We start from the raw sequence: 27,078 nt of genomic DNA, 5'->3' as shown, positions 1-27,078 counted from the left end.
TTCTGCTCACTCTTCAATCCTGCGAGAGGGTGTGCAGTGTAGGTGCCTCTCCCTGCATGTTCGCCTGGCCTTCCAGTACAGGTAGTTTTCATCCGTCACCGCACTGACTTTTGCTCCTCCCTTCCATGTGTGGCCATCTCCTGAATTAGTTCCACGCGACCCCGGAGCGCCGTCTCCCTGGGGTCCTGTCGCTTCGTCTCCGTGTCCTTTCCTATAGAGTTCTGGGAGCTCCTGTCCCCAGCTTAATGTTGTCCCCCTTGCCGACTCATGTGCTGGCTGCATCCAGTCCTTATTGTGGTCTTAATCCCTTAATCCTTGCTTGCACCCAGGCGTGCCTCTCTGCTTCTTGATATCTGCAGAATCTACATTTACTTGCATGTCTCAAACGCATCCCCTTAATGAATGCATTTTCTCGTGTTTCTGGTGACATTTTCCTGTTCGCTTGTCCTTCAGGCTCCAGATCAGGGCAAGTCCAGCACCAAGGACTTCAGATGAGTTGTGCTACTTTGATTGTGTGTCCAGATGGAGCCTGGGCAAGAGGCAAAGGTGCAGGCTGGTCTTCCCCTGGGCCGTGGGGTCTCGCTTCCATGTCTGAGGTGCAGCCATGGTGGCAGGTGCCTAGAAAGACTGCCAAGACTCGGCCCATACATGGTCTTGCCTCAGCCAGAAGTCAGCGCTGGCAAGTGCTTTCTGAAGCTTGCGGTGCCTTGTGTGTTGCTGGCCTCGCTGTGGCGGTTCCGGCTGCTGCAAGGCTGACCCTCACCCCCACCTCTGGCTCACTGCAGCTTTTAGGTGTCTGGGGGTTCTTCTGGGTTCCTTCCTGCTTATTTTCTGACCTCCTGGTTGGGCTAGTTTCTCCAGGAGGAAGGTTTGCATGGTTTCCAGGAAGGGATTCTGGCTTCGTTTCTCTTTTCTTGAATCCAGGGGGGGTTGGGCTTCCTCTCACTTGAGTGGCTCTGCTCGCCTTCTTCTCCTGGGTCCCATCACCTCTGTGCTGTCTGGCTGCTGGAAGTGAGGAGCTCACGCTGGTGATCAGGCTCTGCAGCTTTCCTCAGGCTGTCCTGGGGTGTTTGTGCTCCCTTCTGCATCCATGGGTCTGTCTTTTGGGGCTGGGCTCCTCTTGGCCCTCACTGGAGGGACTGTAGAGTGAGCATCTCAAACAAATCACAGCAAGGCGGGCAGAGAATAGGGCTGGGACACAGTGCACAAAATCCAAGGAAGTGCTCACCTTTGGGGTCACACATGTACCTCCCTAAAATGTTATGTCCTGGGTGCCTTGCCCACCTCACCCCAGTCCTCCCTGGCCAAGAATGAATGATGCTGTTCTCTCAACCAAGGAGGCAGGAGATGGCTCGTCCTACAGCCCTTATGTACCTAGTCAATGTAGACAGGTGAGTGATAAAGACAGCCTTAAAATGTCCTACATTAAAAAAAAAAAAAAAAGTCTGGGGCGCCTGGGTGGCTTAGTTGGTTAAGTGTCCAACTTCAGCTCAGGTCATGATCTCATGGTTCATGGGTTCAAGCCCTATGTCGGGCTCTGTGCTGACAGCTCAGAGCCTGGAGCCTGCTTCGGATTTTGTGTCTTCTTCTCCCTCTCTGCTCCTCTCCTGCTCATGTCATGATCTGTCTCCCAAAAATAAATAAACATTAAAAAAATCCTATGTTTGCCAAAAATATTGTTATTGAGGTTTAATTTACTTATCAGAAAATGCACCCAATTTATGTGCCAACTGATGAGATTTGACAAATTTAAACACCTATGTAAGGACCAGCATAATCAGGACATAGAACCTTTTCATCACCCCAAAAGTTTCCTTATGCCCCTTTGTATCAACTCCCTCCCCTTCCCTAGCCACGGGCATCCAATGGGCTGATGTCGCCATTCATTTTTTTCCCTTATGAGATGGACCTTAGTGACACCTGTCTTCTCAAAGTTACCCACAGCCTTGAATGTGGGCTGGCCCCAGTGTCTTGCTTCTAACCAATTCAATGTGGGACGGGATGTGACTTCTGAGATTAGGTTACATAAGATCGTGACTTCCATCTTGCTTGCAGACTCTCTGGTGGCTTTTCAGCTTGCGCACTTTGAAGAAACAAGCTGCCTTTTCAGAGACCTCATGTGGCAAGAGACGGAGAGTGTCCTTTGGCCTCCAGCCAGCAAGCAATCCAATCCTGCCAACAGCCACATGGGTGAGTTTGGAAGCGGCTCTTTCCCCAAGTGCAGTCGTGGGATGGCCACAGCCCAGCTACCACCTGGACAGCAATCCGTGAGAGGCCCCACAGCAGAGGAGTCAGCCCAACTGGCCAGATTCCCAACCCACAGAAAGAGCGAAATAATATATGTGTTACAGTGAGCCCAGTTTTGGGATGGTTTGTTACGCAGCAACCGTTAACCAATACCTGGTTCTGGCACTTCAAATGAATAATATAGTAGGTCATCTTTGGCGCCTGGCTTCTCTTCCTCAGCATAATGTTTGTGAGGTTCATCCACGTTGTTGCCACGTTGTCTTAATACGTTGTTCTTTTCTTCTTGCTGAATAGATTTCTATGGTGTGTATGGCCCCCCTTACATGTCCATGCCTAATCCCAGGACACTGTGGATATAGTATATGACTTGGCAAGGGAGAACCAAGGCTGCACATAGAGTTAAGGTTGCAAACTAGCAAACCTGGAGCTGGGGAGATGATCTTGGATTGCCCAGGAGGGCCCAGGGTCATCACAAGGGTCCTCAGAAATGGAAGGAGGAGGCAGGAACGAGGGTCAGGGGTGACACGGTGTGAGAAGCCTCGGCTGGCGTTGCTGGTTTGAAAATGGAAGGGGCCTGGGTGGCCTCCGGAAGCTAGAAAAGGTAACAAAAGGATCTCCCTTTCAGCCTCCAGAGAGGAACAAAGTCCTGCTGATGCCTTGATGGTAGCCCAGTGAGGCCCACTTTGGAACTCCGGCCTCTCTCTGTGAGGGAATAAACTGTGCAGTCCTTTGCTACAGCAGCAGTAATGGTTTGTCCACTTCCCTGCTGTGGGCACGTGTGCTGTTTCTAGTTCCTGCCTATCACAAAGAACTTTGCAGTGAGGAATTCTGGGATTTTTTTGTTTGTTTGTTTTTGGACATTTTCTCTAACACGGCCGCTCTTCCTTCCAGTGTTGGAACAGACTCTTCGTTTACTGTTGTATATATTTGAAACAAAAATTAAAAAAAAATGTTTTTAACATTTATTCATTTTTGAGAGACAGAGCATGGCGGGGAAGGGGCAGAGAGGGGGAGACACAGAATTTGAAACAGGCCCCAGGCTCTGAGCTGTCAGTACAGAGCCCGACGCGGGGCTCGAACTCACAGACCGTGAGATCATGACCTGAGCTAAAGTTGGATGCTCAACCGACTGAGCCACCCAGGATCCCCGAAACAAAAATTTTTAATGTTTATTTTATGTTTGAGAGAGACAGAGCGCGAGCAGGGGAGGGACAGAGAGAAGAGGGACACACAGACTCTGAAGCAGACTTCAGGTTCCGAGCTGTCAGCACAGAGCCCGATGTGGGGCTCGAACTCACGAACCGTGAGATCATGACCTGAGCTGAAGTCGGACGCTTAACCGACTGAGCCACCTAGGTGCCCCTGTATATATTTTTTAGTAGAGACTTCGTCTTTAAAAGCAAAATGAACAGAAGGTACAGAGAGTTCCAAAATATCCTCTCCTTCCACCTGCCTCCCCCACCGCCGACATACATTTGTTACAATCGGTAAACCCACACCGACACGTCATTATCACCCAAAGTCCACAGTTTCCACGGGTGTTCACTCTTAGTGTCGTACAGTCCATGGATTTAGACAAATGTATAAGGACATGTAATCATGGTGTCACACAGACTTGTTTCATTGCCCTAAAAATCATCTGTGCTCCACTCACTCATCCCTCCCCCCGCCCCCCAACCCCTGGCAACCCCTGGTCCTTTTATCATCTCCATAGTTATCCTTTTCTGGGATGTCCTATAGCTGGGATCACTCAGTAGTCACCTTTCAGACTGGCTTCTTTCACTTAGTAATACGTATGCTTTTAAGGTTCCTCCATGTTTTTTCGTGGCTTCGTAGCTCATTTCTTTTCAGCACTGAATGATATGCTATCTGGGTGTACTGAGTTTGTTTATCTGTTTACTTACTGAAGGGCATCTCAGTTGCTTCCAAGTTTTGGCAATTATGAATAAAGCTGCCATAAATGACCACATGTGGGTTTTGTGTGGACATAAGTTTTTGACTCCTTTGGGTAAATACCAAGGAGCGAGACTGCTGGATCGTTTAGCTTTGTAAGGAACTGCCAGACTGTCTTCTAAGGTGGCTGTGCCATTTTGCATTCCCTCCAACGACCAAGGGAGTTCCCATTGCTCCACATCCTCACCAGCGTTTGGTGCTGTCAGTCTTTTAGATTTTGTCCATTTTAGTAGGTGTATATTGCAGAATCTTGTTTTAAGTTGCAATTCCTTAAGACATCTGATGTCGAACATCTTTTCATATGTTTATTTGCCTTCTCTATATCTTCTTGATGATGAAGTGTTGTTCAGGTGTTTGGCCCATTTTTAAACCAGGTTGTTCATTTTCTTCTTCTTTTGTTTTTAATGTTTATTTTTGACAGGGAGAGAGAGCACAAGTGGCGGAGGGGCAGAGAGAGAAGGAGACACAGAATGTGAAGCAGGTTCCAGGCTCTGAGCTGTCAGCACAGAGCCCGATGCGGGGCTCAAACTCACGAACTGTGAGACCATGACCTGAGCCGAAGTCAGACCCCCAACCAAGTGAGCCACCCAGGCACCCCGTTCGTTTTCTTATTGTTAAATTTTAAGAGTTCTTTGTATAGTTTGGAGATGTTTATCAGATATGTATTTCACAAATATTTTCTCCCAGCCTATGGCTGGTCTTCTCAGCTCTCTTGACATTGCCTTTCATAAAGCAGAAATTTTAATGTCAATGAAACCCAGCTTATCAATTCTTTCTTTCATGGATTGTCACTTTGGTATTGTATTGAAAAACCACCACACCCAAGATCATCTAGATTTGCTCCTATGTTATTTTCTGGGAGTTTTATGGTTTTACATTTTACACTTAGGTCAACGATCCATTTTAAGTTAGTTTTTTATTAACGGTGTCAAGTCCGTGCCTAGATTCATTTTTTGCATGTGGACGTCTGGTCGTCCCAGCACCACTTGTTGCAAAGTATCTTGGCTCCACCGTATTGCCTCTGCTCCTTTGTCAGAGATCGGCTGACAGATTTGGATGGGTTTGTTTCTGAGCTACTCTATTCTGTTCCACTGAATTATTTGCCAGTAGCACAGGTCTTGATTACTGTAGCTTTACAGTAAGACTTGAACTCAGGTAGTGTGAGTCATCCAACTTTTTTCTTCTCCTTTAAAAATGTGTTACCTATTCTGGGTCTTTTGCCTCTGTGTAAACTTTAGAATCAGTTTGTCGATATTGACAAAATAACTTGCTGGCCTTTTGACTGGGACTGTGTTAAATCTATAGATCACGTTGGGAGGAACTGGTATCTTGACAGTATTGAAACTTCTTACCTATAAAGGTGAAGCATCTGTTTATTTAATTCTTTGATCCATCATCAGATTTTTATATTTTTCCTCATATACATCTTGTGCATGTTTTGTTAGATTTGTAAGCATTTCTTTTTTGAGGGTGCTGATGAAAATGGTATTATTGTGTTTTCAATCTCAAATTCCACTTGTTTATTGCTAGTACATAGGAAATGAACTTGTTTATAGGGGACTTGTATTCTGTAACGTTGCTAGAATGGCTTACCAGTCTAGGAGTTTTTTGTTGATACTTTGAGATTTTCTACATAGATGATCATGTCATGTGCCAACAAAGTTTTATTTCTTTCTTCCCCATCTGTATTTAGGCATTCCCCACTTTTCTAAGCTTCATATTAGGTCACTCTCCTTTTCAATGAACGGAAAGACCTGCATTAGTACCTGTTTTTGCTAACTGAAAGAAAATGGCAGAGGATTTTCACTTTTATGAAAAAAAGCAAGAAGTGACAATCGTGTTCAGCGTCTGTTGTGCAGTGAGCCATTCTGGAGGCAGCGAGACTGGCCCTGCCAAGCTCCTTCCCTGGGAACTACATTCGGCATCTCAGCGTCAAGCCGCCATAGCTTTGAACCGTGTCTTTGCACATCTGTGCTTTACCTCTTTTTCATGCATCTATTAGCAAGAGGTGTCCTAAGGTATCGGAAAAGCCCAGGAGAGATTATTTTTCACATCTGGGAACACAAAGAAAATTTTCCATATAAATTAATGGTAATTGCTCCTTTGCTTTACACTATTTTGGCTTATGAAAGGTTTTATAGGGACGTTCTACTCTGATAGCAGGGGAAACCTGTACCTCTATTTCCTTTTCTTGTCTTATTGCATTAGCTGGGACTCCCAGTAAGATGTTGGAAACGAATGGTGAGAAGACATCCTTGCTTTATTCCTGATCTTAGCAAGAAGGCTTCAAGTGTAAGTTAGCAGTAGGGTTTTTGTAGATGTCCTTTTATCAAGTTCAGGAAGTCCTCCTCTATTCCTAGTTTATTGAGAGCTTTTACTATGAATTTGTGTTAGATTTTTATCAAGTGCTTTTTCTGCATCTATTGATATAATCATGTGATTTTTCCTCTTTAGCTTGTTGATGTGTTGGATTACACTAATTGATTTTCAAGTGTTGAAACAGCCTTGCGTACCTGGGAAAAATCCCATGTGGTCATGATCTATAATTCTTCTTATACATTGTTCAATTCAATTTGCTAATATTTTGTTGAGGATTTTTACATCTGTGTCCATGACAAATACCGGTCTGTGGTAGTCTTTTCTTCTAATGTCTTTGCCTGGTTTTGGAATTGAGTTAATGCTGGTCTTACAGAATGAGTTAGTATTCCCTGTTGGGACGCCTGGGTGGCTCAGTCGGTTAAGTATCCAACTTCGGCTCAGGTCATGATCTCACACTTTGTGAGTTTGAGCTCCACGTTGGGCTCTGTGCTGACAGCTTGGAGCCTGGAGCCTGCTTCAGATTCTGTGTCTCCCTCTCTCTCTATCCCTCCCCTGCTCATGCTCTGTCTCTCAAAAATAATAAATAAACATTTAAAAAATTTTAAAAAAAGAAAAAAAAAAGAAAGTATTCCCTGTTTCTATCAACTGGAAGAGATTGTAGAGAATTGGTAAAATTTTTTTCCTTAAATGTTTGGTAGAATTTTCCAGTACACCCATGTGGGTCTGCTGCTTTCTGTTTTACAGGTTATTAATTGTTGATTCAATTTCCTTAATAGATAGGCCTATTCAGATTGTTTATTTGTGGCATATATTTTTATTTTTTTATTACTTAAAAAAGTTTTTTAATGTTTAGTTTTGAGAGAGAGAGAGAGTGCTCATGAAAGTGAGCTGCATATATTTTAAAAATATATATTTCTCAGAGAGAGGGGGCTGGATTCATGGAAGTTAATGTCTACAGGCTATGACTCTTCTGGAAATAAAGTGTTGGTACTTAGGGATGGCTGAGCAGGCTACAGACCAGTGAGGGGACAGCATCTCTGGGATTCTGCTATGCATGCATGTGTGTGTGTCCTCTCGCCAGGTTCCTGGAAACTGGGAGGCTGCCTGCGTCTCCCCAGCTCATCTCCCCCTCTGTCTCTGCTACCCTCAGCTTTCTGGGAAACACAATCTCGCCCGAGAACCAGTAGTTTCACAGCACCTGCAAGAGATTCTCCGCGGCAGAACACGGGCCAACAAAACATGGATACTCAAGAACATGGCTCCCTGTGGGGCATCCGAGTCTTGGGTGGGTTTCTTCCTTACTTCTTCGCACCTGCTTTCCCTCTGCCCGGAACCCTCTACCACCAGATCTCTATGCAGCTTCCCATCGCTCAGGAAGAGCCTGGTTCAAGTGACACTTTCCCCGGGAGCCTCCCCTGTCCCCCTCCTATCTGCCACCACCCCTACTTCAGCCTCCCTCTCATATCATTGTCTGTGTTCCTCTTGCACATGTCAGTATCTCCACGTCCAGTCCGTGAGCCCGTCTGCCTGTCTCTGTCAAATGTCAGCTCAATGAGGCAGGGCCTGGCCTTATCCTTGGAGAGCCTAGACCTGGACCTGACCCAGAACGGGTGCTCGGTCAGTGTTTGGGTATGAAGGGATGATTCCTCACTTCTGACAGGCCTGATACAGCCCAGCCCTGCTGGGCCTGGCATCAGCAGAATGCACCTGGACGGGAGAGGGAGGGCGGGGGGGTGTCCTTCCTTGAAGCCTCCCTCTGATTTGCAGGCTGCTCCAAGGGAGGGGACCAGCCCCATGTGGCTCCACCCACCTGACCTCTTCCCACTCCACAGCCCCTCTGCCCAAAAGGACATGCCCTCTCCCCAGAATCAGGCTTCCTGTGGAGCTTTCCAGAAAACTAAAGCTAGGGCAGGGCCAGGGCCCTGGATGGGGAAGGTGGGGGGCTGCCATAGCCCAATTCCCAGTGGCATCCCAGGGTCCCAGGATGACAGCCAAGGCCAGAAGCTTCCCCTGCCCCGCCCGGTCAGCCCCAGCAGGAGACCTACATGCGGATCTGGGTGTTTTTCAGGGTGCAGTTCAGATCCTCCAGGGTCTCCTCCATCTCCTGCGTGTTCTGGATGAGCGACAGGTTCTGCTCCTCTAGCTTCGTGAAGATGTCCAGGAGCTGCTGGGGCTCCGTGAAGTATAGGTCCAGCTCCTGCAACCAGAGCCATGCATGTGGGCTGGCCGGTCGGTGCAGGGGGACCGGATTCCGCAGCCCCACCCGGAGCGTGGCCACTGACCTCCCCGTCGCTGCCTGAGTCCTCAGTCATAGTGGTGGTAGAGTCTGACCTGCAGAGAGATGCAGGGTCAGGACAGCAGTGACCTGGTGCACAGAGATGGTGGTCATCTTCTCCCGCCCCAGCGGTGAAGCCGTCTGGAGTCACCAGGGCACCTCCCTGCTATGTCCTTGTCCCCTCCTTCACCCCGCCAGCTGACCAGGCAGGGGCACTAGCCCTCCTCTTGGCCCCACAATGGTCACTCAGCAGTCAGGGGACTGTTTCAAATTCAGTTAGTTTATGTCACTTCAGACAGAATAAAACTCAGCCCCCTCCCTGGAACCTGCTGCCCAGGGCCACTGCTGCCCCCCTCGCCTCCTTCTCCTCCTGAAGTTCCCCTGCTCCTGCCTTACCCGCCCTCTTTCTGTCTCTCCGGGTGCTGACCTACCTCAGGGCCTTTGCACCCACTGCCACTGCTAGGGTTGCCCCTCATTGACCATTCTTCTTCTTCTTTTTTTAATGTTTATTTATTATTATTTTTTAAAATTTTATTTTATTCTTTTTTTACGTTTTTTCATTTTTGAGACAGAGACAGAGCATGAAGGGGGGAAGGTCAAAGAGAGAGGGAGACACAGAATCTGAAACAGGCTCCAGGCTCTGAGCTGTCAGCCCGGAGCCTGACGCAGGGCTCAAACTCATGGACCACGAGATCATGACCTGAGCTGAAGTTGGATGCCCAACCCACTGAGCCACCCAGGCGCCCCTTTAATGTTTATTTTTGAGAGAGAGAGAGAGAGAGAGAGAGCAGAGTAGGGACAGAGATAGAGACACAGAATCCAGCCTCTGAGCTGTCAGCACAGAACCTGACGCAGGGCTCACACTCATGAGCTGTGAAATCATGACCTGAGCCGAGGTCGGATGCTTAACCGACTGAACCACCCAGGCACCCCTACCTTCGAGGAGCCACCTTCAGGGCCTTTTCTGCCCACCTCCCCTATCTAGATATGGCCTTGGCACTTGTCCTTGATGGTCCCACTGGGCTATCCTGTGACACTCGCAGCACCTCTGATGGACCCTGAGCACCCCACAGGGGCGGGGGCTCTCCCAGACCCTCGGGGGTACTGGAAAAATCGTGGGCTTTGAGCACTCAGCGTGGGCCTTCGAAGGCCCTGCTGGATGGGACCCAACCTCAAATGACTTCCAAACCTGCTCTCATCGCCCCTCCTGGCCCGCTTCGGCCTGGGCCCCTGCCCTCAACGCGCAGGTTCTGCTGGCTGAGAAGCAGGTGGGGCAGGCTTCTAGCCCGAGGAGCCTGGGCTCCTCCCCTAGGAACCTGGGCTGAGGCTCATGTGACTCCAGGCTCTGACCCACCTGACATGGGGAGGTGATAAGTGCAGGGCTCTGTGGGAGCCCTGAGGGGGAACCCTGGAGGACTTCTCAGAGGAAGGGCCACAGGAACAACCAAATCACTCACCAGGCCTGTACCTCACACCAAACACATTGATGTCCCTCTGGCAAATGAGGAACATGGGGCTTTGAGAACTAGCCACCTGCCCCATGTCACCTGCAGGGCACTGCTGGCCCATAAGGTGCCTGAGAATCTGCCTCCAGATGGATGTAGTCTGGGGAGTAGGCTGGACTTTAGCTCCCACTTGCCCTCTCAGCTGAGTGCCTTCTGCAGCCCACAACCTGCTCAACTGTACTCAGTGACCCTGGTCACACGGCTAATAGATGGAGGGACCCAGAAGAGTGTGATCCTAGACCTCTAGTCTGAGGGACTGCCCCAACATGGGGCCTGGATGGTGGGAGCTCCAGGGCTGAGGGCAGTCCCGGTAGAGGAATCATGCAGAGCTAAACCCCCCGGAGCCTGTTCTGTTCAACACCGAACTGTAAACAACAGCTCCCACCGGCTGGGGTTGCAGGGATAAAAGTGAACCCGAGGCATGTGCCTGGCCCACTAACGGTGGCCAGTCTTCTTCACAAGGCAGGACCGTGACACATCAAGATGAAAGTGAGCTTGGAAACTGGTAGCACTCAGGTCCCCTTCCTGCCTGAGAAGCATCAGCTGGGGGACATGGGAGGTTGCGTAGGGAGAACAAACATGTAAGGGGGGGTCATCCGCATAGGGGCGTGGCCCTCAGGAGCAGGTAGGGGACGGAAGCATGGGAGAGGGTTGCCAGGCTGTCGTAGAGGAGGAAGGACAGAGGCTGGTACACCTAAGGGATGAGAGAAGATACAAAGGAGAGGGGTGGGGAGGCTGAGCCCCTGGGGCCACCTCCATACTGTTTTCCAGAGTGGCTGCACCAGTTTGCATTCCCACCAGCGGTGCAAAAGGGTTCCTTTTTCTCCGCATCCTCGCCAACATCTGTTGTTGCCTGAGTTGTTCATGTTAGCCATTCTGACAGGTGTGAGGTGGTATTGCATTTAAAAACTACCATTTCTGGGAATGCAGTATGGAGGTTCCTCAAAAAATGAAAAATAGAACCACCCTACGACCCAGCAATGGCACTCCTAGGTATTTACCCACGGGGTACAGGTGTGCTGTTTTGAAGGGGCACATGCACCCCCATGTTTACAGCAGCACTATCAACAAGAGCCAAAGTATGGAAAGAGCCCAAATTCCCATCGACGGATGAATGGATAAAGAAGATGTGGTTATACAGATACAATGGAGTATTACTCGGCAATCAAAAAGAATGAAATCTCGCCATCTGCAACTACGTGGATGGAACTGGAGGGTATTAGGCTAAGCGAAATTAGAGAAAGACAAAAATCATAGGACTTCACTCATATGAGGACTTTGAGAGACAAAACAGATGAACATAAGGGAAAGGAAGCAAAAATAATATAAAAACAGGGAAGGGGACAAAACATAAGAGACTCATAAATACGGAGAACAAACTGGGGGTTACTGGAGGGGGTGTGGGAGGAGGGATGGACTAAATGGGTAAGGGGCACTAAGGGATCTACTCCTGAAATCATTGTTGCACCATATGCTAACTAATTTGGATGTAAATTAAAAAAAATAAAATAAAATAAAAAAACTACCATTTCAGTGGCCTCATCTCCTGATCTGTTTGTCGAGACAGTCTCTTTTATTTTTTAAACGTTGATTTATTTTGAGAGAGAGAGGCCGAGAGAGAGCACAGGGGAGAGGCAGAGAAAGAGGGAGACAGAGAATCCCAAGCAGTTTCCGCACGGTAGGTGCGGACTCAATCCCAGGACTGTGAGATCACGACCTAAGTCCAGATCAAGAGTCGGATGCTCAACCGACTGAACCACCCAGGCATCCCAAGACACTCTATTATGAAATAACCATGCCAGAATACCGAGAATGGAAGGGACCTACAATAGCCGGATCTGAACAGGACGTGGCAGGGCAGCCGGAACTCCCTTGCCTGTTGGCTGGAGCGTATAATGTAGCAGCCACGGCAGGTCTTTGGCAGAAGCCGCTAAAGCTAAGCATCTACTCGCCTCGTGAACCAGCACTCCCACTCTTGTTTCCAACAAAAATACTCATGCAAAGAGTGCTCCAACATAAAAGTACTGGAATGTTTGCAGCAGCTCTAATCAAAATAGCCAAGAATTGGGAACAACCCAAAAGGCCACCAATCGTAGAGGACCTGGAGAGTGGGGCTTCGTGCGGTGGGGCACTAGGCGGCGACCGCCAACAACGCCTGCTTCTGCGCACGATCACGCAGGCATGCAGCAGAGAGGAGCCAGGCCCAGAGAGCATTTTATGTAAAAACCCAGACTCGGGCTTCTCTTAAAAGGCCCTGACGCTCCCTGCACCCACTTGTCTGCCTGCATCCGTTTATATTTGACTGTCTCGTTTTAGCAACCAAGTGGGCCACCCCAGACAGAAGGTTACCAAATCGGACAGAAATAAAACGGTTTAGAAAACACCTCGATCTTGGGGCTTGAGTCAGACTATACACCCTTCAAGCTGGGAACAGCCCCCTCGTCACGGTCTCACCCTTCCCGGAGAGGCTGGGCTTGTCCTAGGCACCCCTGGCCTGGAGCCACTTGGGAGCAGTCACCAGCGGGCCCCAGCCACTACCCCAGCCTCCTTGCCCTACCCCAGACCCACTCACCCTTTGGCGTTCAGCCCGCTATACACACTGGCCTGGCTTCTATGCTGGAGGTTCAGGGTGTTGGACGGGATCTGCCCCAGCTGCGCCACCTGCAGGAACTTCCAGAACTTCTTTGGGCCCTGCCCCTCTGGAGGAAACAGAGGGATGGTTTTCACATGCCCCAGCCCGGGGCAGGGCCCCTCCAGCTTGCGCCAGCCACGTTCCTCTGGAGCCTGTCTTGCCCTTGGTCCCTGGTTCTACAGGAAACAAGGGAGGGGTTTCGGATGGCTTCCACTGGAGCAAGGCCTTCAGCAATACTGCTTGAGGGCACAGGGCTCCCTGGGGCCCTCCCAACAGTTTCAGAAAGGGCCCCCACAGTTTCAGGGCCCCCACACAGTTTTAGGGCCCACGCAGTTTCAGAAAGACCTACAAGGGAGGAAAACCCCTTGGGTCTGAGTTAGAGATGGCCCTGTCTTCCCTGAGGGAATGTGTGGGCCCTAAGGGGCAGCTGCTGCCCCTGGCTGGGGCTTTACAGGCACTGAAGGGGCCCAGCCTGTGGCCTGGACACCTCCAAGGCCACTACCACAGGGCACAGGGTCTGGGTGGACCCAGGGAACTACCTTCTTTCCTGTTACCTTTGTCCCGGATCGTGGAGTGTAAAGTGTTCTCTATGGGGGGCTCAGTGACCTCCTTGGCTTTTTTGAGAGCCAAACGCTTCTCCTTCCTCTCTTCCAACCACTCCTTGGGCGACAGCTTGTACAGGAAGTCCTTGTAGGCCTTGTAATGCTGCAAAGTGTCTTCAAATTTGGAGATCTCGCTGGATTGGGGAGGGGGAGGGGAGGTCAGCTTCCTCCTCGTGGGGAGACCCCTCCGGAGGGAACTGCCTCTGCAGCCTGGGTAAGCCCAGAGTGCTCCTGGCTCTCCTGGGGACAGGTGTGCCTGGGAGAGGACACTGGCCTGCTGGGGACCGACGTGGGTCACACCTCCACAGGTATAACCCTCTGTGACTTTGGACTTGCAGCTGACCCTGGGGACCCTGGTCTCCAAGTGAGCCTGCCTCCTGGTGCTGTGGCCTTGGGAAAGTCACTGGATCTCTCTTGGACCCTGTCACCTCCTCTGTAAAATGTGCAGCTGTGTCCCGCAGGGCTTTGAGTCCCTGAACCACTTAGGTTTGAGAGGCAAAGCCACGAGGTCTGCCCTGCGTGGGGGCTTCTTTTGGCTGGGGGCGAATGACAGAGGGAAGTGGCGGCAGGCCAACCTCAGTGGCTTGCCCTCCGCGCTCACCTTTTGATGTTCATGATCTGGGTGGTCAGGTCCCGGATTTCCAAGATCTTCTCCACCTTTGTTTTGGTCTCCTTCTCAGCCCTGGAGGTGGGGATGGGGATGGGAGCAGGGTGCCAGTCGCAAAACTGTTAAAGGGGGCATATACACCGCCCTGGGGCGGGGCGGTGGGTGGGGGGAGCTGCCAGGGTCAGGTGGTGGGGGGAGGGGATGGGGGGCAGGCGGGCTGCAGGCTAGCGTGGGCGCAGGTGCTCAGGCCCCACGAGCACTGGGGGGCCCTCCGTGTGGGCTCACGCTTTCAGGGCCTGCACCGAGCTCCGATTATTCTCCCGGAGGAACTCCTCGAACAGGGCGGCGTCATTCTCCAGGGACCTTTCTGCCCGCTCCAGCTCTGCCTCCTCCTTGGTCACCAGCAGCTCCAGCCGCTGGATCTCCTGCTGCTTCATGTCCAGGGCGTACTGAGGGCCACCAGAGTGGGAGTCACACCCCTCACTGGGACAGACCCCGCCTGGGCACCCCCCCCCCCCCACAGCACAGCTGGGCCAACCTGGATGCGGAACATCTGGCGCTTCTGGTTGATGTAGTTGTTCAGGTTATCACATTCCATCTTCTTTTCTGCAAAGAGAGGAGAGGGGCGGGGTGGGCAGGGCGAGAGAGACCCAGACCGGCCGGGATACCTCTCCAGGCACCTGCTCTGCTGTGAGGCCCAGGTTGTTACGGGGACTCTGGGAGACTGGGCTCCGTCTCTAGCAACAGGAGAGGAGGCTCTGTGGATATATCACACTCTCCACTGCTGGAGATCGGGCCAGGTGGGAAGTCCTTTCCTGAGTCTGGCCTGAGCCTCTCCTGCCGTAGTACTCTTTTCACCAGGAGTGAGACTCTGGACAGCCCTGCCCAGGAAGTTTCACCCAGCTGCACCTAATAATGAAAGACCTATTGGGCCAGGAACTGCAAAGGGATGGGGAGAGAAAAACACGGCAGCATGATCTCTATTTGGGGTGCTCTAAGTCCCCAGGATCCAGTTTAGATAGTAGCTACGATGAGGGAGCATAAGGCAAGCTGATAGGCCGCAAACACCCCCGCCCAGGCGGCCCAAGAACAAAGGAAAGGGGAAAAACAAATGGTTAACTGATAGAGCATCACAGTCCTTCGGGACCTAAGTCTCCATAGCGATGTGGGAAACAAAGACAGAAGGAAATGGCAGAACTAAATGTCCTTATAACCTGCCGCCCATTGACAGATACCTGAGGCGGGCAGAGTAAGTTTCTGCAGGAGCTGTCTTACTGCTACTGCTTTGCTAGAGGTAAAAACAACCTTAGCTTGACACTAGCTAGGCCTCCAGTATCCTGTGAGTCTTCTTTAGCTCGTGAAAATCTCACTGGAAACTTCCGCTGGCCTCTACCTCCCCCAGTGTCTCCTCATGGTCCCCGGGCAGCTCTTCCTGCCCACAGGTCCTGTCCCCATGCTTCAAGAAAATCACCTTTTTGCACCAAAGATGTCTTCAAGAATTCTTTCTTGGTCTTTGGTTCCGGGCCGCATGGGCCCCACTATCACCCCAAAAACCCTCATCAGCTAGGTCTACACACCAGGCGGGAAGCCAGGGGGAGAAAGTTAAGGTGGGCCCCTGTAAGACCTTCTGGAGCAAAAGCAGAGGGCAAAGGGCCACGGGATCCTCTTTCCCTGGTCTTTCTGGAGAGGAAAGCCCAGAGACGTCCTGACTTTGGAGAGACCAGGAGCCAAGGAAAGGACAGCAGAGCCATGTGACTCTCTGCCTCATCTCTTAAACCCTCTCCGTTCCAGAAGACCCTAGTGTGGTGTAGGAGTGGTGTTTCAAGCCTAGAAGCCTGGCAGAGACCCAGCTGGGCCTCTGCCTCCCTGGCCCATCTTGTGGGAAGGCCCTTCCCTCAAGGAGACCCAGGTCCTCACTGCAAGTCAAATCTGGGATACCGACAGGTCTGGTGCCTAAACCTGCTGGGTCCAGTCTTCCCACTGAGACCAGCTTCCTCTCCCAGATCTTGGAATGGAGGGTAGAGACCAAAAGGAAAAAAGTGCAGTTCTGTGTCTCTTCATGCAGAGCTCGGCACACATAATGTCAAAGTGAGCTCAGGGGCTTTGTTCCCCCATATAACAAGCCACGGGGTCAGGGGGTCGAGGCTGGGGGGTCTCGGATTAATATTCACATTCAGTACACCAGTTGGGTTCCAGGACTCTATCATCTGGGCTGGTAGAGTATTAATGCTGGGTCATAAAATTAATAACAGCTCTCTCTCTCTCTCTCTCTCTCTCTCACACACACACACACACACACACACAGGACTTCCGCCTAGCATCTAAAGACGCTGAATCCCACAACCCACGAGGTCGCCACTGTCATCAGACCGGAGAGGAAACTGCCGTGCAGAGGAGGTGAACACCTGGCCCAGGACGGCGAGGGCATTCAGTGCTGAAGCTGACATCTGAACCCAGGGAACCTGGTTCCAGACTGATGCTCTTTCCCTCCACCATATTAAGGGACTATATTTTATATGGGCGCAATCTGCCTTCACGTGCACGGGAACCTTCCGAATGCAAGCAACGTTGGGATTCAAAGGCTTTTAGATTGGCAGTCCGGCTGGAATCCATCCCTGTGATGGAGGGAGGCGGGGTCAGACACAGAAACGACCCTCCTTCCCCACTGCATCGGAGCCCTGCCTCTCCGAGCACGTGAACAGCACTGTGCGCGCCCAGAGGTCAAGACCCGACGCTGGGGAAGGGGGCCACCTTTGGTCATGGAGAGCTTCCACGCCGTGTCGTCGTGGAAGGCGCGCAGCCGCTCCGCCTCGGCGGGCACCTCCTGGTCCTGCATCTCGTCCTCCAGCTGCAGCTCGCGACGCAGGCTGGTGTGCTTGGCCAACACTTTGGACGCGTAGGTCATCTTTTGGTGCATCTGCAGCGTCTTCTTCTGCTCCCGCTCCTGTTGGGCGGGGTCGGCCGGGGTCGGGCGGGGCCGGCCACCACTTCCACCCCCTCGCCCACCGCGCCTGGGACCAGCGTCCTCCCATCGGCGGCGACGCCTTGTCCCTGGGTCGCACAGCCTTGAGGGGACGCGCATGCGGCGCGGGGAGGTGAAGGGGGAATTGCCCGGGGGGGCGCACTTGGGTCAGGGTGGGGGTGCACTTGGCGGGGCTGAGCATTGCTGCGCGCAGAGGGGGCTGCGGAGCTGTCTGCCGGGGAAAACGCCCCTGGGGGCTCTGAGCACAGCTCCCGGGGTGAGAAGGCAGTGGGGCTGAGAGCGGGGGTTAAGGGCGAGGTGGGGGTGGGGTTGCCAGATTAAGTACAGGATGCCGAGCCAGGTTTGCATTCCAGGTCAGTAGTGCAGGGACATACTCACTAAGCGATGGTTCCTCCTGAAATTCATTCACACTATTCTCATATTCTCAAATTGTGATTTGCTAAATCGGACACACCGAAGGTTCCGGGAAGCTAGATCTTGTGAGTCTCCAAAAGAAACTCGAAATCCCGAGTTTGGTCTGCAAGCTCGGTAGTCAGAGCTGGCGGCGGCGGGCAGGTCGCCGGGGATCCGCTCCTCTCCACCCAGCCTGGCCTCCAACCTGCCCCAGCGTTGCTCCCGTCCCTGAGCCCTCAGCTTGGGGGGACCCCAGGATGGCGTGGGGATGGGGGCTTTTCTTCCCTGAGGACTAGTGCAGGCCAAAGGCCCCCTCAGGGGAGCCCGGCCCTTCCTGCAGCCCAAGCCCTGGGGGTTCTCCACATCCTTCCATGGCCCAGGCACCTCAGCCTGCAGGATCAGACAGGCCTGCACAAATCCTCTTCTCTTCATCAGTCCTTTCCCCAGGGCTGCCAGGTGCAGCAATGAATGCTTAGAAAGCTGCTTAGGGAAACCACATCTGTGGCGGGACCCAGCCCGAGGCCCCTAGATTGGACCTCCGTGCAGCAAAGCTGGGGAAATATCACCTAGATTCCCAGTGGCAGAGGGTCTGCACTTAGAAGAAACTGGGCAGCTGCTTGGGGTCAATGTGACATTGGGGGGGCTCTGCTGGGGTGCGGGATTGAGGGGGGAGGGCTGTGCTGGGGGGGGGGGACGGGTGCCATGTTTGGGGGGTTTAGGAAGAAGGCAGAAGCGACCGTGGAAGCAGGGCCAGGCTGGGAAGAGATAATCCTGCCCTGGAGGAAGGTCTCTAAGTCCGTCAGAGAAAGTTGTGTGTGTTTCTGCTGTATTTGCCCACTTGGAGGCCTCGCAGAAGTGTGTGCTGCTCGGTGTGGCTTTGTGGGAGTGTCTCCTTCCAGGGCATGAGTGGGTGCACAGCATGGCAGCAGGATGGGGAAAACACTGATGGTGGCCCCCACAGAGCTTCTAGGCAGTTGGTGGGGCAGGGAGGTCTGAGTAGGGCCTTGAAAACGTGCATTTCCTTTTGTGTCTTCGGTTGGGGTCTCGGCCGGAGCCAGTTCTCCGAGGAATCTCAGATACTGAGCCATGAGTTGAAGTAGACAGAGTCAGCCCGGGAGGGCTGGTCATAGGCATGTGCCTGAGACCATGTCCCAGAAACCTGGCCCATGCTGAGCACTTCTCAGTGAAGATGCCCGCTGGTGAGTCCTCCCTGAGCCTGGCTGCAGTGACGCTTGCTCGCTCCAGCCATGCCACGGCAGGTGGGAGTGGGCAAGTGGGCTCTTGGGTGGGGAGGCAAGACAGACTATGCTGGGGTGCAGACAAAGCGCGGGCCGGTGGAGGGGGGTCCGGGGCTAGCTCAGGGACTCCCAGGTGCTGCTGAGGGCCATGCATATGTGTACGTGTGTGTGCGCACGCGCACACACGCACAGGTGCATGTTTGTGTGTGGATTTGGCCTCCAAGAATTCCCACGAGAGGGATTGTGCAAGGCTGGAGCAGTTGGAGGGGCGGGTCTCCTGGGAGAGGCGAGAGGGGGCCTGAGGTCTGAGAAGGGCCTTGAAGGACAGGGAGTGTCAGGAGGGTGGCATCTCATGCAAGGGACAGCAGAAAGACCTGGTGGCTGAAGCACGGTGGCCACAGCAGCTTCCAACAGCCCACTCTGACAAGGCCCAGGAAGAGTGGCGATGAAGCTGGGTAAGACAGTGGGACAGGTCAGAGATTGGGTCGTCAGGGTTTCGAGTTGATTTTTTAAAAATAGTGAGGGGCACCTGGGTGGCTCAGTCAGTTAAGCATCCAACTTCAGCTCAGGTCATGATATCACGGCTCATGGGTTCGAGCCCCGTGTGGGGCTCTGTGCTGACAACCCGGAGCCTGGAGACTGCTTGGGATTCTGTGTCTCCCTCTCTCTCTGCCCCTCCCTCACTCTCTCTCTCTCTCTCTCTCTCTCTCTCAAGTATCAATAAACATTTTTTAAAAATAGTGAACCATTGACTATTCTAGAGTGAGAGAGTGACCTGAAGAAAGTACTCTTCTGAGAAGAGCAATCTGGGTCTGCGTGCATGAAGGAGGGAAGAGTTGCAGGCAGGCCTCAGTCCTGGATACTCACTAGGCGAGACTTATTCCGCTCCTGATCTCTGAGCAAGAAGAAATCCACGTCTCCAGACATGTGGAAAGGATTAGCCGCATGGTCAGGAACAATCGAGGGCACTGGGGAGGGAGATACCTCATTGGAGAGACGAGCCAGCTCTTCCAAACAGGTGGTCTGTGCCTCTGGAGTCCTGGTGCCCTCCCAACCCAGCATGAGGAGCTTCCTTGAAAGCGTGAGCAGGTGTTGAATGTTCTCTTGGATCCAGCTGTGCCTGAAATCCAACCCTGGACCTTCTGACTGCAGAAACTCACCTGTCAGGTTTAACCTAGGTGGGCTTGGGCTTCTGTCCCTGACATCTGAAAGAGGCCTGGTAAACACAGCTCCCACCCCCCGCCCCCGGTCTCAGACATGTGGCCCTCTGTCCCCTCTCATTTAAAGTCCCAGGAACCCCCATTCTGCAGAGGGGAGAAGCAGGAGTGGGGAAGTGATGGGGCCAGATGGTCGGGGAGGCCCGGTGACTCCAGAGCAGAGGCACCTGCCTGCGGAGGGCAGTGAGTGCTGTAGGGCAATGCCCTGTCCGCAGGATTCTCCACAAGCCCCCCAGAGGGAGGCTGAGTTTGGGGGCGAGTGACGGCAAAACACCTGAGGCCAGGGGAGGCAGGGCAGGACTTTGAGAGATGGGAGCTGCCAAGGACCCTAATTTTGCTGCTCCTCCCACCCCTTTGGGTAAGGGTTAGGTTCCCACTGCTCAGCTCAGCAGGGATCAGGGAGGACAGAACCCAGAAGCACCAAACTAAGGTCTTAAAAATATGGTTGCTTTCTCCCGCATCCTCCATTTGGAGGAAACAGCATTCGTTGTAAAACAAAGTAAAGCATTCTTGGAAGCTAAAGAGTATAATAACAAAATAATTCCTCCACTTCAAAACAATCGCTGGTAATATTTCTGGGGGTATTTTCTTCTAGTACATGCTAACACCTATTTTTAATAATTTCATATCTTCTTTTAAAAAACACTTGACCAGGGGCGCCTGGGTGGCTCAGTCGGTTGAGCGTCCGACTTCGGCTCAGGTCATGATCTCATGGTTCATGAGTTAGAGCCCAGCATTGGGCTCTGTGCTGACAGCATAGAGCCTGGAGCCTGCTTCGGATTCTGTGTCTCCATCTCTTTCTAAAAGTGTTCTAAAATAAACACTTTAAAAAATTAATAAAATAAAAAAATCTTTAAGAAAATAAATAACTAAAAACACTTTACCTTCAGCAGCTGCCTGCGAAATTACTAATTCTTTGTGGGCCTGTAGGCAAATGTAAAAGGCTGCGGTAACGCGTGATTTCATCAGGACCCGTTGCCGGGACATGTGCAGCAGCCCGGGAGCCGCCTCGGACACCCCGCAGCACACACCCGTGTGCCCCCACGGACTGGGTCTTTGCAACTGATTTCGGGAAGGGAGAACAGAGGCCAGGGGCTGTGAGCATTTCCAGACTTCGAAGTCTGATGCTGGCCTGCCTTTCCTTTCTGTCTTATTTCACACCCTCACCAGCAGAAAGGGGAGGCTGTGAAGGGGGGATTTGAAGTTCTAAGAGACTCAAAATACCGCCGCACAAGAGTCCTACTTGTCAACTAGGAAGAGTGGAGAAACTGACAGACTCCACCCTGCTCAGGCCATCGGAGGGAACCAGGGCGGAAGCCAGAGGGGTGGGCCATTTCTGGCCAGTGCAACCCCAGCATGTCACCCCAGTGGTCCGCCAGGACCCTTCACCCACACCTGTCCTGTGGAGGTGTCAGGAAAGCCCCGAGTCCACAACATCTTTGTACTATTCTTTCAACTTTTCAACCGGTCAAAATAGTTTGAAAACGAGTGAGAAGAATAAAGAAAGATTATCCACTCCTGGGCCTAGCCGGGAGGAGGAAGCAGGCAGTCCGTTCTCAGCTGGGCTTCTGGAGAGGGGAGCCCGTGGGAGGGGGGCGCCCAAGATAGGGAGAGGTCACGTGGGTAGTGGTCACATGGGTGGTGGATGGGAGGAGAAGGGACCGGGCTTGTGCAGGTTTGGTTTGGAGTCGTGCACTCTTGTCCCACGCCTAATCACAACTTTCTTTTACATCCTTTGATTCCGACACAGGGGTTCCAGAAGAGACCGCCCAAGGGCCTCTCTGTGTCAGGCGGCAGGGGAGGTGGGGGGGAGGTGGCGGGGGGAGGAGGTCGGGGGACATGGTGCCCTGGGCATGTGGCTCGCCTCCCTCACCAGGCCATCCCCGCCACCCACCCCCCCTCCCCCGCCAGAAAAGGCATAAGTTTAGAAATTGCACACAGCTCCGGACAAGAAGGGGGGAGCCTGGCAGACAGGGAGTGTTGGAACTGGGGAGGCAGCGGGTCTGGGGTTAAGTGGGGAAGTGCGGCCCAATGGCTGTGGGAGGAGGGTGTGCAGGAAGTGATGGCTCTGGGTGCAGCAGTGGTGCTGCACAGCTAACCCCCTCCTCACATCCTCATGCCTGTCTCTCTCACTCCCTGCATCTGCCCAGCAGCCCCGGGCAGAGGCATCTCCCTAAATTCAGAAGAGTGAGGACTGAGCCAGAGTCGGAGTCTTTATGTCCCCAAACTGGCCGGTAGCACGCCTGGGCTGCATGTCCCGTGTCCCCATCAAAAAGATTAATTACGATAGTTAGCAAGCACTGAGCACTTAACCGTGGGCCAGACCAAGGACTATACCTGACTTGATTTTCATAGCAATCCTATGAGTTGGGAATTCTTGTTACTCCCACTGAGGAAACTGAGGCACGGAGAGGGAAGCGGCTCACCCGAGGCCACAGAGCTAGAAGTAGCTATGTGGGGACGGGCTTCCAAAAACAGAAATTGCATTTGCAGTCCTGCAAGTAGGGAATGTTTCCGAACGGCTAATGGTTAATGTATTAATGTGAAGATGAGCCCACGATCAAGGATGGCAGTCATTTGGAGCAGATCATTCCAGAAAGGCAAAGTCGGTTTGACATTTAGAAACCAATCAATGTAGTAACCCCAATAACAGAATGGGGGAGAAAATTATATGATCTTTTCAAGAAATGCAGTAAAAGTATTTGATACAGTTCGAAACTGATTTTTAATGAGAGTCTTAGCAACATAGGAATAGAAGGAGACTTCCCTGGTCTGATAAGAGGAAGTGTGGTGAGCTGAGTAATGGCCCCCCAAAGATGTCCATGGCCTACACCCCAGACCTGTGACTAGGCTCCCTTATATGGTAAAGGGGACTTTGCGGATGGGATGAAGCTAAGGACCTTGAGATGCGAGATGGTCCTGGATTTGCAGATGGGTCTGATGCAATCACGAGGGTCCTTCTAACAGGAGGCAGGAAGGCCAGCAGCATGAGGAGGAGGTGTGACAATGAAGCAGAGGTTGGAGTGATGTCACAGAGACCGGAGGACGCTGTGCTGCTGGAGTTGGAAATGGAGGAAGGAGCCAGGAGCCAAGGACGCAGGCGCCTCTAAGCTGGAAAAGGCAAGGAAGCAGATTCTCCCCTGGAGCCTCTGGAAGGAACGCAGCCCCATGGACACTTTGATTCTAGTTTTCTAAGTTTCATTTTGGACTCTGACCTCCAGAATTGTAAGAAAATTTATCTGTATTGCTCTAAGCCACTGAGTTTGTGGTAATTTGCTATAGCAGCAACACGAAATGAGTACAGGAATCTACAAGAAACCTCTAGGCAAAATATTGTGTGCTTCCCCCGCCCCTCATGATCAGGAACAAGGCATGGATGCCCGTCTTTGCACTTCTACTCAGGGTTGTAGTTAAGCAAGAAAAAGAAATAAAAAGTATAAGCTTGGAAAGGAAGGACAAATAATGTCATCTCAAGGTGATGTGATTGTAGAGGAGAAAATCCAAAGAATCTGCAAACAAAATGGTTACAACTAGATTAGAGATGATTTATAGGTCTGATTGTAAAGTGAAAACAAAACTTGTATAAAATGCAGTATCTTCATGGCCTTGGGGGTCAGCAGAGAGCTTTAAAACAGTTCATAAAACATACCAACGATAAGAAAATGATTGGGAAAGTGAACTCCACTAAAATTAGGAACTTTTGTTCATTAAACATGCACCACTAAGAAGGGAAAAACCAATCTGCCAAGTGAGGGAAGGTATTTGCATATTTAGAACTGGTGAATGACTTGTTTCCAGAATATGTAAAGAGTTCCTAGAAATCATTAAAATGAAAAGACAACCCAGCAGAAAAGTGGGCAGAGTCAGGAACAGGCACTTCACAACAGAGTCATCAGTGAACATATGAAAAGGTAATCACTCTCATGGATCACAGGAAATATGAGATACTAATCCATATCCAAAGGGCCAGGTAATAGCAAAAGTATTGACAACGTGCCAGGTGTTGGAAAGGATGTGGAGCGTCTGGATTGCTCACACCTATTACTGGTGGGACTGTGAATTGGTACAAGTGTTCTGGAAAACTGCTCAGCACTATCTACTAAGGTTAAACATCCTGCCAGCAATTCCACTCCTTCCTCATTTCCAGGAGAAATGAGCGTTTATGTCCTCTAAATGGCATGCACAGCAATGTTCACTGCAAAATTGCTCAGAATATCAAAAACCCAGAAACAACCCAAATGTTCATCCATCCCGGAAAGAATGATATACTGTCGGCATATGCACACAACAGAATGCACACAGCAACAACCAAGAAGGGACTCTTGTGACTGGCATTTCACAGGTGTGATGTTGCGTGAAAGAAGCCAGGACCGAAAGAGCACGGAGTGTGACTGCACTTATATGAGGTTCGAGAATGGATAGAATGATTCTGGGGTGACAGCAGAGCCCTGCTGTCTCTGGGGGAAAGGGAACTTCCGGGAAGATGCAAATGTTCTAGATGGCGAATGAGATGGAAGCTACAAATGTGTATACATTTACTGAAATTTGTCAAACTGTATACCTATGATTTGTGCATTTCACCTAATTATACCTTAGCGAAGGGACCAAACCAATCACACCAAACCTGGATGCCTTACCCTTAATGTGGTGATCAGTTCAGGCACAGGGATCCATGATTAGAAGAAGCTGTTGGGTGAATGGTTGATGGGAATGTGGCAGAGGGCCAGGCGGTCACCACCAGACCCCACCGAGAGTGGCAATGCCACGAGTGGGGGGCAGCTAGACACACGGGCTTCTTGTGAGAGGTGGTAGGAAGCATTCTTGTGGACAAAATGGAACATCTTATCAAGCACGTAAGGTTAAAATGTACAATTAAAGGAAAGATGAGGAACAGAGAAACAGTTTCTAGAACAATGACCTGGTAGCAAACAATTACATACAGAACAGGGGTCGTTCTACAGGTAATTAACGCCATTTCTCAGTAAGTCAACACGTAGAAAATGAAAGGACGTGGGGGAGGGGCTCTGCTAGATTGTAAAGAGAGAGAAGATGATCAGATCTCATTTGAATCAATTGGAACGAATCTTCTATAGGAAGACATATCTGAGATAATTGGGTAACTTCACTGTGGTCTTGCAAAGAAAAGCCCTATTTTTGAAAAATGTATGTTGTGGGATGTAATGATGCAAGAACATGCCTGGATTTGACTTTTTTTTTAATGTTTATTTATTTTTGAGAGAATGATAGAGTGTGAGTGGAGGAGGGGCAGAGAGAGAGGGAGACACACAATCTGAAGCAAGCTCCAGGCTCTGAGCTGTCAGCACAGAGCCCGACATGAGGCTTGAACTCACGAACTGGGAGATCATGACCTGAGCCGAAGTCAGACGCCTAACTGAGCCACCCAGGTGCCCTGCCTGGATTTAAATTTAAAGTATGCTTGCCAAGTATGGAAACAACCCAGTTGTCCATGGATAAATGAATGGATAAAGAAGATGTGATACACACACACACACACACACACACACACACACACACGTGCACACACAGGAATATTAGCCATAAAAATGAATGAAATCTTATTTGTGACAACGTGGATGGAGCTAGAGAGTATTATGCTAAGCAATGTTAAGTCTCTCAAGGAAAGACAAATACAATGTGATTTCACTTGTGGAATTTACAACATAAAACAAATGAACAAAGGCAGAAAAAGAGACAAACCAAGAAACAGACACTTCACCATAGAGAACCAAACTGATGGTCACCAGAGGGAGGGAGGGGCGTGGGGTGATGGGAGAAACAGGTGTTGGGGAATAAAGCATACAGCTATCATGATGAATACTGAGTAATGTTCAATCACTATATTGTCCACCTGAAACTATTCTAGTTGTAGGTTAACTATATTGGAATTAAAACTTTAAAAATTAAAATTAAAAAATGTTCTGGCAAAGACAAAAAACAAAAAAAGAGAAGGATAGATGAAACAAATGTGGCTAAATCTTCTGTACTGGTGATGGGCACCTGAGTTCACAGGACCTTAGTCTCTATTCCTGGACAGGTTTGGGTTTTCAGAATCAAAAGAAAGAGGAAACCAGGTAGGTGGGGGGGCGGGCAGGGGAATGAGAGGTGGGAGCTCAGCCTGTGAGAGGTAGGCTCAGGGAGTGTGCTCCCACCTGCCCCCTTCTGTGGAAGGATCAGACTGGCCTTGGAACCTGGGGGGTGGCACAGGAGGCCAGGGGGATGGAACAGCACTGCAGAGGCTCAGAGGAAGCAGTACAAGCAGCCAGCTGCCTACCCTTCTTCCTCTTAACAAGGGGAAGTTGCCTAGTTGAAAAGTTACATGGCTCAGCCTCCCTTTCAGGTACTGATGGCCACAGGACAAATTTTAGACCATGGAACATAGGCAGAAATTGCTGTGTGGGTCCTCTGGGAAGGGTATTTTTCCAAGGAGGACTGAGCTGGCTGGGAGGCTGTTTTGCTCCTCCCTTGACCCTTTCCCCATGTCTGAAATCAGATGTGATGGCTGAGGCTGCAGCAGCTATTTTGTGACCACATGATAACTTTGCAGTTGAAACCCTAAGGCTAAAATTGGCTTGAAGGCAGAAAGACTTGGGATCTGGTCACCGGGACAGCTTCTTAGAACTGCTGTTTGTGGGGCCTCCTGGAGCTCTGGACTGCCTCCCACATTTCCCTTTACTGGAGGAAAAATAAATCCTACTTTGTTTACATTACTATTATTTTGGGTCTCGGTAACCCATTGGAAGCAGAAGACTTTCCTTTTGCCACCGGTGTTGGAGACAGGCCTACAGAGGGAGATGTCTGACTCACCCACGCAGACTTCAGCTCCCAGCTTGAGGGCTCCCTTTACCTGTGTTCCTGCGTTTTTCCTTTTTTTCTTCAATGACTGAAGTAGAACTATTGTCCGTGGACTCCAGGATGTTCTCTGCGGGGAGACGAAAGCAAAGGCCACAGCAAATGACTCATTGGCTCTTGAAGCCGTGAACACAGCAGGAGGCTGGGAGAGACTCCAGTGCCCTTGCCTGCCTGCTGAGCCCCCTACCCCCCACCCCCGACAAGTCACCCAGCTTCCCTGAGCCTCAGTTTCCACAT

General features: G+C 51.1%; 1 protein-coding gene across 4 annotated transcripts in view; it reads right to left on the bottom strand.

The window, feature by feature from the left end:
* The window catches only part of CFAP100 (cilia and flagella associated protein 100), a 51,390-nt gene that overhangs the window by 13,425 nt on the left and 10,887 nt on the right, over nt 1-27,078 (bottom strand). For 2 of the 4 annotated variants that reach the window (XM_040463264.1, XM_040463262.1), the window contains exons 3-13: nt 26,837-26,911; nt 19,622-19,722; nt 16,892-17,084; nt 14,679-14,746; nt 14,426-14,589; nt 14,135-14,215; nt 13,486-13,667; nt 13,075-13,107; nt 12,872-12,998; nt 8,802-8,850; nt 8,565-8,716 (exon numbers count right to left, since the gene is read on the bottom strand). In XM_040463264.1, the coding sequence (XP_040319198.1) occupies nt 8,565-8,716; nt 8,802-8,850; nt 12,872-12,998; nt 13,075-13,107; nt 13,486-13,667; nt 14,135-14,215; nt 14,426-14,589; nt 14,679-14,746; nt 16,892-17,084; nt 19,622-19,722; nt 26,837-26,911 (1,225 nt within the window). Of the gene's footprint in view, nt 1-7,397; nt 8,227-8,564; nt 8,717-8,801; nt 8,851-12,871; nt 12,999-13,074; nt 13,108-13,485; nt 13,668-14,134; nt 14,216-14,425; nt 14,590-14,678; nt 14,747-16,891; nt 17,085-19,621; nt 19,723-26,836; nt 26,912-27,078 lie in introns of those variants that run through there. The other 2 variants (XM_040463265.1, XM_040463263.1) reach the window with 2 other exon arrangements.

The sequence above is a fragment of the Herpailurus yagouaroundi genome, unplaced genomic scaffold, assembly GCF_014898765.1.
Source record: "Herpailurus yagouaroundi ecotype Mexico unplaced genomic scaffold, PumYag 387, whole genome shotgun sequence".
NCBI classification, from domain to species: domain Eukaryota; kingdom Metazoa; phylum Chordata; class Mammalia; order Carnivora; family Felidae; genus Herpailurus; species Herpailurus yagouaroundi.
This window is presented reverse-complemented; position numbering and strand designations above follow the sequence as displayed.